The sequence below is a fragment of the Asterias rubens genome, chromosome 15 (genome assembly GCF_902459465.1).
Source record: "Asterias rubens chromosome 15, eAstRub1.3, whole genome shotgun sequence".
Lineage (NCBI taxonomy): Eukaryota > Metazoa > Echinodermata > Asteroidea > Forcipulatida > Asteriidae > Asterias > Asterias rubens.
The window spans coordinates 4,698,033-4,710,746 of record NC_047076.1 but is presented as its reverse complement, the minus strand read 5'-3'; the positions used below and the strand labels follow the sequence as shown (position 1 = coordinate 4,710,746).

The 12,714-nt window shown below is 40.8% G+C and overlaps 1 protein-coding gene across 1 annotated transcript; it reads left to right on the top strand.

Moving 5' to 3' along the window:
• The first annotated feature begins 271 nt into the window (after nt 1–271).
• LOC117300221 (polypeptide N-acetylgalactosaminyltransferase 13-like) lies at nt 272–12,339 on the top strand. The gene is made up of 11 exons (XM_033783948.1): nt 272–317; nt 2,997–3,659; nt 3,889–4,055; nt 5,491–5,651; nt 6,740–6,954; nt 7,452–7,569; nt 8,204–8,341; nt 8,913–9,107; nt 9,583–9,684; nt 10,615–10,752; nt 11,757–12,339. The coding sequence occupies exons 1-11, from the start codon at nt 298–300 to the stop codon at nt 11,880–11,882; spliced, it is 2,043 nt and encodes a 680-aa protein (XP_033639839.1). The 5' UTR covers nt 272–297; the 3' UTR covers nt 11,883–12,339.
• Nucleotides 12,340–12,714: the final 375 nt, after the last annotated feature.

Below are 12,714 nucleotides of genomic sequence, written 5' to 3'. Positions count from 1 at the left end.
TTTGAATGCGTGTTAAATAAAATTGAATGAATTTATGCTCAAATTTGCCTGCGAAAACGAACATTATTATAATTCGAATATTGATTTGTTTATAATGCAGTTTGTGAATATCTCGCTCAGTATTGATCATGTTCGACCACATACACACATCAGTGGTTTGTAGCGCCTGCTCATATTTTAACACAATACAACACTATTATGCAAATAGTATGCAAATATTGAGTAAAGCTGTTCATATCGTATGCAGCTGTTCATTTGGTTGTGGATCGACTGCTTGCTGTTTGTAGTTTTCAACAAATGGAATTACTGCAGATTGAGTAAGTAAATTCACGATTGCTCCTTTAAAGTTTCATAATTGGAACTTATATTTTGCAGCCCAATTTAGCTTTACCTTTTGTGTTTATAGCATAAACATTACCATTGGCTTTAAAAGATAGATATATAGTGTTAATAGTTCAATGATGGGTGTGTTTTATTGTCCCAAATTTGTCATTGTGTACAGTGGTTGCTATCGTATCGGATTACCATCGGAAAATGCAGTTTACCAGTTACAGCTTGATACCATTTGGTTCAAAGTTAATTTTTTGTTGATGGGCGTGTCAGCCTCCAACTTATCCCAATGCTGGGCCTAACATTATTTATATCGATACCATCTAAGATATAATATCTGAAATGGCTAAAATGCGCATTTCCAAACAATTTTTACATTCTTTAACTTCTTTACATGCTAGCTATTGTCAAGGATTATTTGATCCCTTTATTTATAGTTTATTTTTAAATAACATTTAGTTGTGTTTTAACAGAAAACATCTATACATATTACCTCGTTTTGTCTTCACTTATACGATACACAAGAGTGGCATATCTTGCTAAGCAAGCCTACACAGTTTGATGGCAATATTGGGGTTGGGTGTGCTTAGACCAATCACAATTAGTCCCAACGTCTAACGTCAGAAAACTCCCCTAACCTTCGCCGGGAGCACACTAGCTACATTTTGAGGGCGAATATGGGTATGTTTATGGACCTCTCGCACGAGAACGGGACTTGAATAAAGTCTAGGGTGTGCTGGAAACTACGTACACTATGCCGCAATAAGCCTGTTGCAGACAGCAAATCAGACTGCTCCGCTTTTTATCAGAGGGTTAGATCTTCTGTTTTTGACATGTAATATTTTAGATAATGTAGAAAGACCGACTTTAGGACATCAATGAATATAACACCCCGGGGTCATTGCACTTTGGAAAAATGGCTTAAAGGCAGTGGACACTGTTGGTAATTACTCAAAATAATTATTTGTATAAAACCTTACTAACGAGTAATGGGGAGGGAGAGGTTGATAGTATACAAATATTGACTGCTTTGAGTGCTATGGTTAAAACTATGATTCCCGAGGTGATCCCCGGAGCGTTCTATTTTCCCGAGGCGAAGCCGAGGGAAAATAGAACGCTCCGGGGATCACCGAGGGAGTCATAGTTTTTAACCAATGCACGAGTAAAAGCAGTCAATATTTGTTTTATAACACCCCAAACATTTCTAAATACTGTACTATTATTATTAAGTTACAGACCTGAATGCTACAATCCACGGACGACGCGAATACAGATTGCAAACACTTTTACTTACTGTGTTCAATGTAGTGTAGTGCAGTCCGAAATGGTTACAGACTATTAATTTATCATCCTCGTACACGCAACGGACGTCTGGGTACTGCACGCCGTGTGCTAGTCTGTCGGACTAGCGCACGGCGCCGTGTGCTAGTCTTCGGACTAGCGCATGGCAAACCGACGCACTATCACACGGCCGTCGTTTAGCAAAACTAAGACATGTCATGTGACGCGCTCTAAACCAATGAGCAGGCAGAATACTTGCAAGGGGTGTTATAATATAAAACATTGTGAGAAACGGCTCCCTCTGAAGTATTGCAGTTTTCGAGAAAGAAGTAATTTTCCACGAATTTGATTTCGAGACCTCAGATTTAGAATTTTAGGTCTCGAAATCAAGCATCTGAAGGCACACAACTTCGTGTGACAAGGGTGTTTTTTCTTTCACTATTATCTTGCAACTTCGACAACCGATTGAGCTCAAATTTTCACAGGTTTGTTATTTTTATCATTATGCCGAGATACACCAACTGTGAAGTCTTGAAATTTACTAATAATGTCCAGTGTCTTTAATCAATCGTATAGAGGATTGATATTGGTATATCGTCTCCCTTGAGAATTAAGGCTCTTTCTGCGCAACCTCGCCTCGCAAATAAATCTCGACGCTGCGTTATGGGAGACTTTTGGGACGCTTGGTGGCAGCAGACTTACCAGGTAAAACCCATTGTTCTCGGTCATGTGTGCACGCTCAGAACTACGTAAACACTGGAAATTTACCTGGTAGGTCTGCTGCCACCTAGCATCCCAAAGTATCCCATTAAAGTCCACTCCACTTATTCTGTGCCAACTAGTAACAGGCTACTGTTGGTGTATCTCAACATATGCATAAAATAACACACCTGTAAAAATTTGAGCTCAATCGGTCATCGAAGTTGCGAGATAATAATGAAAGAAACAAACACCCTTGTCACACGAAGTTGTGTGCATTTAGATGGTTGATTTCGAGACCTCAAGTTCTAAATCTGATATCTCGAAATCAAATTCGTTGAAAATTACTTGTTTCTCGAAAACTATGGCACTTACAGCAAACATTAAACAAAAAACTTACCTAGGGCAAGTTCGCTGACTTAACACAACAAGTTAGACGACATATTGACCACGAGAATACGCGTCCGAATACATTTTCAAATGAGTTTTGAGTCACGACTTCGTGTACATCGGCGTTTCTCACAATGTTTTATACTACCAACCTCTCCCCATTACTCGTTACAAAAGTCAGGTTTTATGCTAATAATTATTTTGAGTAATTACCAATAGTGTCCACTGCCTTCAACTTGAAGGAAACAAGTTGATATGAGAGACATTGATAGTACAGAAACAATGTTTTCTTACAGGTCAAACATGCCTAAAGCAAAGAACACCCTTCGGAAGCTCTACCTGCTCGCTTGTATCTGTTTCTTGCTGAACGTTGTCTACGTTCTGCATCATTTATGGAGCCACGGTGGTGTCATGTCCAGAATTAATATTAACAAACTTGAAGAAGCTGGGAGTGAATTTGCTAAACCACCTATTAACGAGGTACGCCATGCCATGGGAACCGGTTTAACAGATCACGAACCGGTTAAAGCTGACGAGGGTGAAGATAGTCACGGTAAACCCCACGGGAAAACAGGAGAGTCTAAATTAATTTCCAAAGAGGAGAGTGAGAAGAATAAAAAGATGCTGGGGAAGTTGGAGGAAGACGCAGCTGCAAATAATGAGCAAAAACTTCGAAATGAGAAGATTGATCAAGCACAGGAGAACCAAATAATGATGAGGAAAGGATTAGACATGAAGATGAACGTCACAAAACAAAGAAGGAAGATGCCGTACTTCAACAACACACGGGCTGGCGATGAAGGCGGGCCAGGATCGATGGGAGAGGGTGTGGTCATCACCGGCCTGTCTGCTGCCGATCAGATGCGTGTGGACCACGGGAAACATGACCACGCCTTTAATGAATTCGCCAGCTCCAAGATGTCACTGCATCGGTCGTTGCCTGACGCTAGATTCAAAGAGTAAGTATAACCACATTAAACTGCTGTTTTACCAAAGTTTTGTTTGTTCATTTGTTGGAGTGTCGAAATGTGGCCCAGAACATTTAAAAGACTGCCAAAAAGTTAAGTAACAATTACACTCTTTCCAACCACAACAAAGCCCAACTTGATGACACAATTATTAAAAACACTCCCTGGACAAGATATTTCTAAACACTGTTTTCCTTCACAATCATTTGTGTGTGTGCAGATGCAAGTCATTGAAGTATCCACAAGATTTACCTAAGACAAGTATAATCGTGTGCTTCCATAACGAGGCTTGGTCCACACTTCTGCGCACTCTCCACAGTGTTCTTGACAGGTCGCCATTGCATCTGATCCACGAAATCATCTTTGTGGACGATGCGAGCAACCTCGGTAGGTTACCTTAACACTTTATTATCCACAATTAAACTCATGGTACCCTTGGAGTATGCCATTAGCTGACTGACTCAAGTGTAATGCTTATGTCTCATCATGCATCACACCATGCCATGCATCAGAGTTCTCTTAGACCCATTAGGGTCGAAATATGAAATTCATTTTCCAGGCATCTTTTCATTCATACCGTATGGCCTATAGACCGTATCGAATAACCCCTATTGTTGCTCGGCTTGTGATGGGAGAAAGTATAAGAGAGAAAATTTGTGATGTGTGTTGGTTTTGTTTCGTTTTCAAAATAAAAATTGACGATCAAAATACACCAGAATAGAAATTCAGTACAGTCAATTATTTTCAAAGCAAAAATTCAGACATACTCTTAATCTTAACAATTGGGGGAATATTTTGGTGAAACTAACTTCCCAAGCGCCACGAACGGTTCCAACTCATTAAATGCTCAAAGAGGTCATGCTAGCACGTCGTCTGAGCCTAGACTTGGTTCCAAATCTGTGATCTGTGGTTTTCAGTCGTCCTGATAGCCGATACATTATTGACTGAAACAGCGCCCTCTGGATAAACCTCCGTCATTAGCCTACGATCACAGACTTGGGACCATTGTTATACGGTTTGAACACACCCTATGGCGGAGTAGTCAAAAAGTGGACGGAACACTCTAATTGGTTAGAGTCTCCGAGGCCTTCAATAAAATGCACATTAAAACTTAACCATTTATACCTGGAAATAGCACAGAAATACAACATTGATGCTGCCCGGTGATCAACTTTACAGATTGGGGAAAAAATGCTTCAAGATTTGTCCACTAAAAACCCAAAGCAGAAAAGGGTTGGGAAATTCTTTTGACGATTCCATTCAGATCAAAGGTATCACACTTGTTCGTCTAGTAAGGATCACGTTGTTTGTCATGTTATCTCCTTTGTTATTTATCTGCGCGAGTAGGCGTGATTTTTCATGCGTGACCTCGGTTTGAATACTAATTAGTCAATAAAAGGGCTTCTGAAATTCAGTCTTATTCGGCCTTATTTGAAAATAATGTACCAGTACACTGAAATGAAGAGCATATCTGTCCTTGTGTATAAAAACAATCGGTGCAACTCAAATTTTAAAAAGAGAAATTTGTACGTAGAAAATGACTTCAAAAACAGAGAAAACAAGTCACAAAAACACGGACAATTTTCATGTTACGAATGTCGGCAACAGTCCCCAATTAGTATGTATAGATAGGTTATTTCATATTCTACCTGGAAATGTTAAAAGCGAGACCGGATCGTTCCTAGTCCGGTCAGGAGACAGCGATTTCCACCGTTAATCAAAATCTCACATTACAAAAAGTCAACTATTAGACAATATGATTTTCCATAATACCGCATTAGATTTATAGTTTGCACCATTTTATTTTCCCCTTTTTTTGAAGAGCATCTGCGAGAGCCGTTAGAGGATTGTATATCATTGATTCACGAGGTGCGGATACGAATCATACGATCCAAGGAACGAATAGGATTGATCCGTGCGCGCATGCTCGGTGTGGACGTCATGCAGGGTGAAATTATCACCTTTTTGGATTCCCATGTCGAAGTAAGTGTCAGGCCGTGTCCAAATTAACGGCTACAGCAATGGCTACGGCTAGATTTCCGCGTCATCATGCGTTGAAGTATAGGACATCCTTAGCAACACAGTTAGCAACAGTCGTAGCCGTAGCTGTAGCTGCCAATTCGGATACGCCCTCTGCTTTTAAACCAGTGAGAAGTAATCTATGTTTGGTTCCCTGACTTTCTTGACGACCCACGCAAGTACAACGAGGTATCTGACTGTGTTTGCTCAAGTCACTTTAAACTAGAGTCATATATTGGTAAATAATCCAAAACTTAATAACTACATAACAGTTGACTACTTTTGGTGAGAAGCACTATACACTACACCTGTAGATAACAGAAACTACTTTTTGATTTCCCTCCGAAGTATTTATTGTTCATCAAACAAAAACAGTGAGAAACGATTCATGTAAGAATCATTTCTCAGATTTGTGATGGTTGGTGTCCGTTCACGAATGCTGCGGCTATACAATTTATAGTGAAAGTGAATGGTACCCGCTGTTTGGCCTCGCTATAAGACGTGGATGACCTCGACGTTTGTGTGCAATACCATGACATTTTGTTGCGTTTTCTCTTCGAGTAGATATTCAGTTGAATAATTGACTTTCATTGTATCTTTCTTTGTTATTCTAGCCTCGAAATCAGCAGAGTGATGACTAAAACCAATCTATGACATTGCCTTTAAAGCCAAGACTGTCGTTCTGAAAAAAAACCAGGTTGTAACAATGTGCACAAAAGAGAGCGTATAATATGTTTTTACACAAAGACAAGCGATGACTTACCAACTTTAGTACCAGTGACATGATTTTAAACTGCGTCTTCTTTCTGCATCTTCTTTCTGAGGAAGTGAAAAGCGAAAAAGTTGGTCTACTTTATCTACCTAAAACAAAACTGGTTGGTAAAACTATAATGAACAGTGTGCCCTTTCCTCCCGAGTAACTAATTCATGACATAAGCTTTTGTCCCTTCGAAAAAATACACAACCCCATTGTGTTCGTACTTGTGCTTACGCATCTGCTCGAACCTTTATTTAGCATTATTTGCTATATCTCTCCTCTTGTTTTTCTAAAGGTGATGATAGGCTGGCTTGAGCCTCTACTGGCCAGGATATCTGGAGATCGGAAACGAGTTGTCATTCCCATCGTCGACGAAATCAGCGACACCAACATGAAGTATAAAGTGATTTCAGAGCCCTTGCAAAGGGGAGGTTTTAACTGGAGATTCCAATACCGATGGGTCTCGGTACCAGACTACGCCAGCCGTGGATCGAAAGCTGACCCGATCAGGCAAGTCTTCATCAACAGATGCTCCTCTTTATCTTTATTTTGTGCACGAAGTATATAAGTATATTTTTAGCCCCTCACCCCACCTAAACTACCCAACTCTGGGACCTGAACCCCCTGTTAGACAAAGTGGAATGGTCCAGTCTAGGATATCAATGACTTTGAATCCCCAGGGTATTGCACTTAAAACAATGTAACATGTTGTGTAACCAGCCCGCAATCAAGGGTTTTGTATTTTTATTGTCTAAATGATTAAAATATAAATAAAATGAAATAGATGGTTAGAGAAAAATAAAGCAGGGACTTTTGCATACAGAAATTAGTATACAACGGTTAGTTTGAATTAACTGTTGTACAAAATATAAAACAAGTGTTTCTTTTTCTTGTTTTGTTCTCTTAAATCACAATGTAATTGCTTCTTAGAAACTTCCTTTTGTTTTTCGATTTGATAGTATTTCCAATTGAAATCAATTCCCCTTGTTCTGTTCAACCTTGCATAGAACCCCGACCATGCCCGGAGGTCTACTTTCCATGGAGAAGAAGTTTTTCACCGAGCTTGGAAGCTACGACCCCGGAATGGAAATTTGGGGAGGGGAGAATCTAGAAGAGTCTCTCAAGGTTTGTCCTTTTCCGAAGGCTATTCCGAAGTTATACTTTGCAATAGCCTAAGTTTTTGATAACTCCTGCAGAGTCCTAGGACTAGTCCTACTAGGACTATCTTTGGGAAATCGACCTTATAATCAAAACGTGAAATGAAGAAGGATCCAGATATTGTTGTAGATCCGTTTCCAGGGTTATCTTGACTCACTTTACTGGTTGTACTGACCATAAACGGGTCGGTAACGAAAACAAATTGTATCACCACTTCCTGTATGTGCCCGGTACGTGTTGACCCATGGCTTCCTGAAAATTGGCCAGCCGTGGATTTCACCCAACTCTTCTTAACTTTGGATTAATATTTTTTACTTCGGACGATTTAAGTTTCCTATTGGACGAGTTTACTCGGGGCGCACATCTTCTCTTTTTGATAAGTGCACTAGGTTCTTTTACGTGCGTCACACAAGGCACGGGACCGACGTCTTTACGTCCACCCGAAGGACGAAGCAATTATAGTTAAGTGTCTTTCTTATAAGGACACAAGTGTTACGACTGGGACCCGAACCCACACTCTGCTGATCAGGAACACTAGAGTTTGAATTCGGTGCTCTTAATCGGTCAGCTACAACACTTTTCACATGTTTTCCCTCTTCAGATCTGGATGTGTGGTGGTAGCATAGAGATGATTCCATGCTCACGTGTGGGTCACATTTATCGATCTCGCTCACCCTATGCGTTCCTTGGGAAGAAACCAATGGATGTTGTGGAAAGGAACGCTATACGAGTCGTTGAGGTAAATCATCTGTGGATGCTTTCTATGGCCGTGTCCGAATACAATGCGGCTACAGCTATGGCTACGGCTAGATGTCCGCGTCATCATGCATTGAAGTATAGGACGTCCGTAGCAACACCCCTAGCAACAGTCGTAGCCGTAGCTGCAGCTGCCAACTCGGATACGCCCTATCTATCTTTCTAGTACACACAAGTGTGTTACAACTTGTTATTGACCAATTTCTGAACTTTTTTGTCTCGTCTGATAATATGCCCCTAGAATAAAATGAGATGTCCACTGTGTTGTTTTTATGTTGAAGGTGAAACTTATTTGGTCTCTGTTCTTGCTCTATTATGTACAACATTGTGTATCTCTTTTTGAAGAAGTGATGGTATTGAGAAGAGTATACTTTTCAAAACGCAGATACTACATCGGTTCTTAAGAACCAACAAACAGAGTTGTCCCTATGGTGTGTATACCTGTAAGTTGATTCTTTATATTAAAGCCTTTTATATGAGCTACACCACTCAAAGCTCAGAACCTCGCGTTTTCTGTAGTAAGTGTCTACAACAATTACTGTTTTACTTTGAAGGTGTGGACTGACGACTATAAGGACAACTTTTACAACCGTCTTCCGCACCTGCGCAGAGTGGACTTCGGTGACGTCAGTGATCGACGCAAGTTGAGGGAGCGGCTTCAGTGCCACAGTTTTGAGTGGTATCTTCAGAACGTATACCCGGAGATGTATGTGCCCAATATGAACGCAGTGATAAAGCATTCAGCTGCGGTGAGTTGAAGCATGTATGAGCTAGTATGTTTAGGTTGAATGTCCATAGTTTATGGAAAATCTTTAAAAAGGCCTAATATAAAGAATGTCAAAACATACTGTTTCACAACGTCATATTTTACTGAGGCACAGGCACGAGATGTTTCGATTTATGTTTCAAGAGTTTTGAGACATAAAACTGGCAAGCACTGCTTAATTTTCTTGAACAAATTTCGCAAGCAAGACCGGTTATTAACCAAATACAAAGTTACTCACTAATTTGCCAATAGCTCAGATATGGTATTTGAGGCATTGCATGGTGAGATATCGATATATATATTTGGTTTGCGGCAACGTCGTGTGTGTATCTACTTGCTTGGTAGACTTTGTTCTTTAGAGAACTGGTTTGCTTTATATTCTACTACCGCGGGGTAGATTTTCAGATGTATGTTGATGTTTTCCAAGCTCGATGAAATTGATCTATTATTATTAACAGGTTGCAAGCAGCTTGGGATTTTGTCTGGACTCAAATGATCAAAATGGACAGACGGGCAAGAAACTCATCGTGTGGGGGTGTCACGGACAGGGCGGTAACCAGGTGAGGGTTAAAATGGTTTTGGTACACAGGAAGCAACATCTGAGGGGGTGGGGACTGGAGTCTTTAAAAAAACATGAAAAGTAATGGCCATTTATGGGGATGTGTTGAAAATGGTTGTAACAGTTAAGGCCTGGGATTGCTTGAGAGAAATAGAGAGACTGGCTGTCGTATAGCAGGGAAAACGTGTGGACTAACCCTGGGCAACTAGTGCGACTAGTGTACTGGTCACGACCATTGATTGCTTAGTCGAGTCGCGGTATCCGTTTTTCACTAAAAAATATAGTCGCAATTTCGCTCTTGACTATTCCCGACAACATAATTTAATTACAAAACACAATCTGACATCAGTGATACATACTTTCAACTTGAATGTTACTGCGATACGCCTGCGGCAAACGTTGCCACAGTCCATCCTGCAGTGAAAATAAAATTAGTCGCGACTTGTGTCGAAGTAACCTTCACTATGTCACTACAGTGTGCACCCTGCGTGGCCCATGGTGTGGTTGTAAGCTATGGGTAGGGACAGGAGGTATAAGCTTGGGCAGAGAAGGGGTTATATACATGTTTTATATATATAACCCGTAACCACGAAGTTCCCATATATAATGACAGTTACCAGGTAAGATCAAGGGTAGATTGGCACACTTGCGGACAAGGGGGGGGGGGGGTTGCAAGGGGGGGGGCTGCAGGGGGGGGGGGGTGCAGGGGGGGGGTGCAGGGGGGGTGCAGGGGGAGGGGGTACAGGGGGGGGGTGCAGGGGGTGCAGGGGGGGTGCAGGGGGTGGGGTGCAGGGAGGGGTGCAGGGAGGGAAAGAAGACCAGTCAGCACTATGCTGTAGGGCCTACAACTTAAATTTACTTAATGAAACCTTATAAGCAACAGTCCACAGGACAACCATTATAATTTTTGTTATTCCCTTTTTTCCTGCAGTATTTTGAACTGACAGACAAGGGTCAAATGAGGAATGACGAACTCTGTCTGGAGCCTGATATCCTCGATCGTTTTGTCTTACTGGAAAAGTGCAGCTCGTCTGGCGACAGACTAACACGGCAAAAGTGGGAGTTTGATGTGAGAAACCTTTCTCCTATTTTATGAATGAAATTATTTAAACTGTCTAGTAAGTCTGGTCTGGTCTCATTGCTGTTTGTGTCCTTGTCGTGTCCAAGTCTTCGTCTGTCACAGGGAAATGTACAAAAGCAGTATGCTTTACTTTTGTTTATGTACATGCTTGTTGGCTATTGTTCATGAAGATGTTATTCTTTGAAATTTCCATTTTAGTGTTTAAGATGTGGCATTCATCTCTTCATAATTATACTCAATGTAATTTGTTTCAACTGCATGTTTAATTGTCATTGTAAACATGAACAAAAATAGTGCATTGATTTGATTTGAATTGAATTGAGTTGGTAACCCGTGGGACCAGAGACACAAATTTGAACTGTTTAACCTGGTGAGACAGGGCAGTAAAAACGCCTAGTAAAAATGGCGATGACTGTGGAAATCGCAAGACAAATTATTTGCCACAACACAAATAACTGGAGAGGACATATATCCGTTCACACAAACATCTAGAGCGTTTTAGACTTGCCCAGTCCTTCTAAGTCATCCTCCAAAACGGCGTGTGGTGCATCCTCTACCGGTGACTAATGCTTTTATATTGTGTACGACTATAGACCACGACATGGATTTTTGTCTCTTCTTTACAGATATTTACAGGTTTCCTAGTTGTCCATTATGTACGCACCTTTTTACCAATGATTCTAGTGGCATTGGTGAGTTTCACAACACAGCGCCATTGCACAATGTTCTGACACGCATCTATACTCGTATAACCATAGCCCCATAATATAAGTAGTACCAAGTACGCAGCCTGGACTCCAGCGTATTTTACATTAATTATGGGGCTATAACCATAACCATACCTAACCTAACCCCAACCATCCCTAGCGTGCAGATCACGGTAGAGTTGTCGGAACATTCAACCACAAGGCAATTTTGGTTTATCTAATAATATGAATATATGCTTACCTATAGTTAATGCGTATAATACATCTTTGTTCCTATCCAACCAGGGCCAGACATTGAAGCACGTTAAGTCCAGGAACTGTCTACATTTGGACAAACCAGTAAAGGGATCTGAAGTCGAAGCGAGAATGTGCTATCCGAATGATCCTAAGCAGCACTGGTCATTCACGTGATTTGAGTCCACGCCATGTTACATAATAAGCCATTTGTCAGTTAGATTTGAAGAATGTCTGGTACAATGACTTGCATTAGTCACACATGTACCGCTTACATTTAAATTCCTTAGACTTTAGAGACAATTGCTATGTCAAAATGGTTCGGGTCAAGCTTTTGTAAAGGAATTACTCCAGATGAGCAAACCCTGAGACCATTAAACATCCATTCAGAGTTGTGTATGTGTGTTCACCGTCTCTAACGTAGTTTACGCAAAAGCCTTCCCCCTAATCAGGTGACATATAGCAAATGTCTTGGTAGTCTGAGGAATTCACATTTTTAGTGGTAACTTGTGATTTAGCACGTCATTGTACTAGATAATAGTTTAAAGAAACACGTTGCCTTTGATCGGACGAGTTGGTCTTTGTAAAGCGTTCCAAACCTACGTGGTTAGAAGTACGAGTTGGTCGAGTTGGTCTTTGAAAAGCGTTTGAAACCTACGTTATAAAATGTATATGGTTGGAAAGTAGAAATTGCACTGTTTTCCTTTCACGTCGCGAACCAACACGGTCGGCCATTTATGGGAGTCAATAATTTTACTCCCATAAATGGCCGTCCGTGTTTGTTGACGAGGTAAAAAGAAAACCACGCAATTTCGAGGCATATTTGTGTAGATCATTGTATTATACTTTTACAACATCTTTCTACCCATATGCATTTTATAACAAACGGTTACAGAACGCTTTTCAAAGACCAACTCGACCGATCCAAGACAACGTGTTCCTTTAAATCTAACACGAAAATGGCTCATTGTGAATTGCCCACAGTTTCCCAACCACCCTAGCCTTTCAT

Bases quoted from the DNA above. Each gene is read 5' to 3' on its own strand.
- LOC117300221 (XM_033783948.1), top strand. From the start codon at position 298: ATGGAATTACTGCAGATTGA. The intron at 3,660-3,888 runs GTAAGTATAACC...GTGTGTGTGCAG, and splicing joins CCTGACGCTAGATTCAAAGA to ATGCAAGTCATTGAAGTATC. The intron at 9,108-9,582 runs GTGAGTTGAAGC...TATTATTAACAG, and splicing joins TGATAAAGCATTCAGCTGCG to GTTGCAAGCAGCTTGGGATT.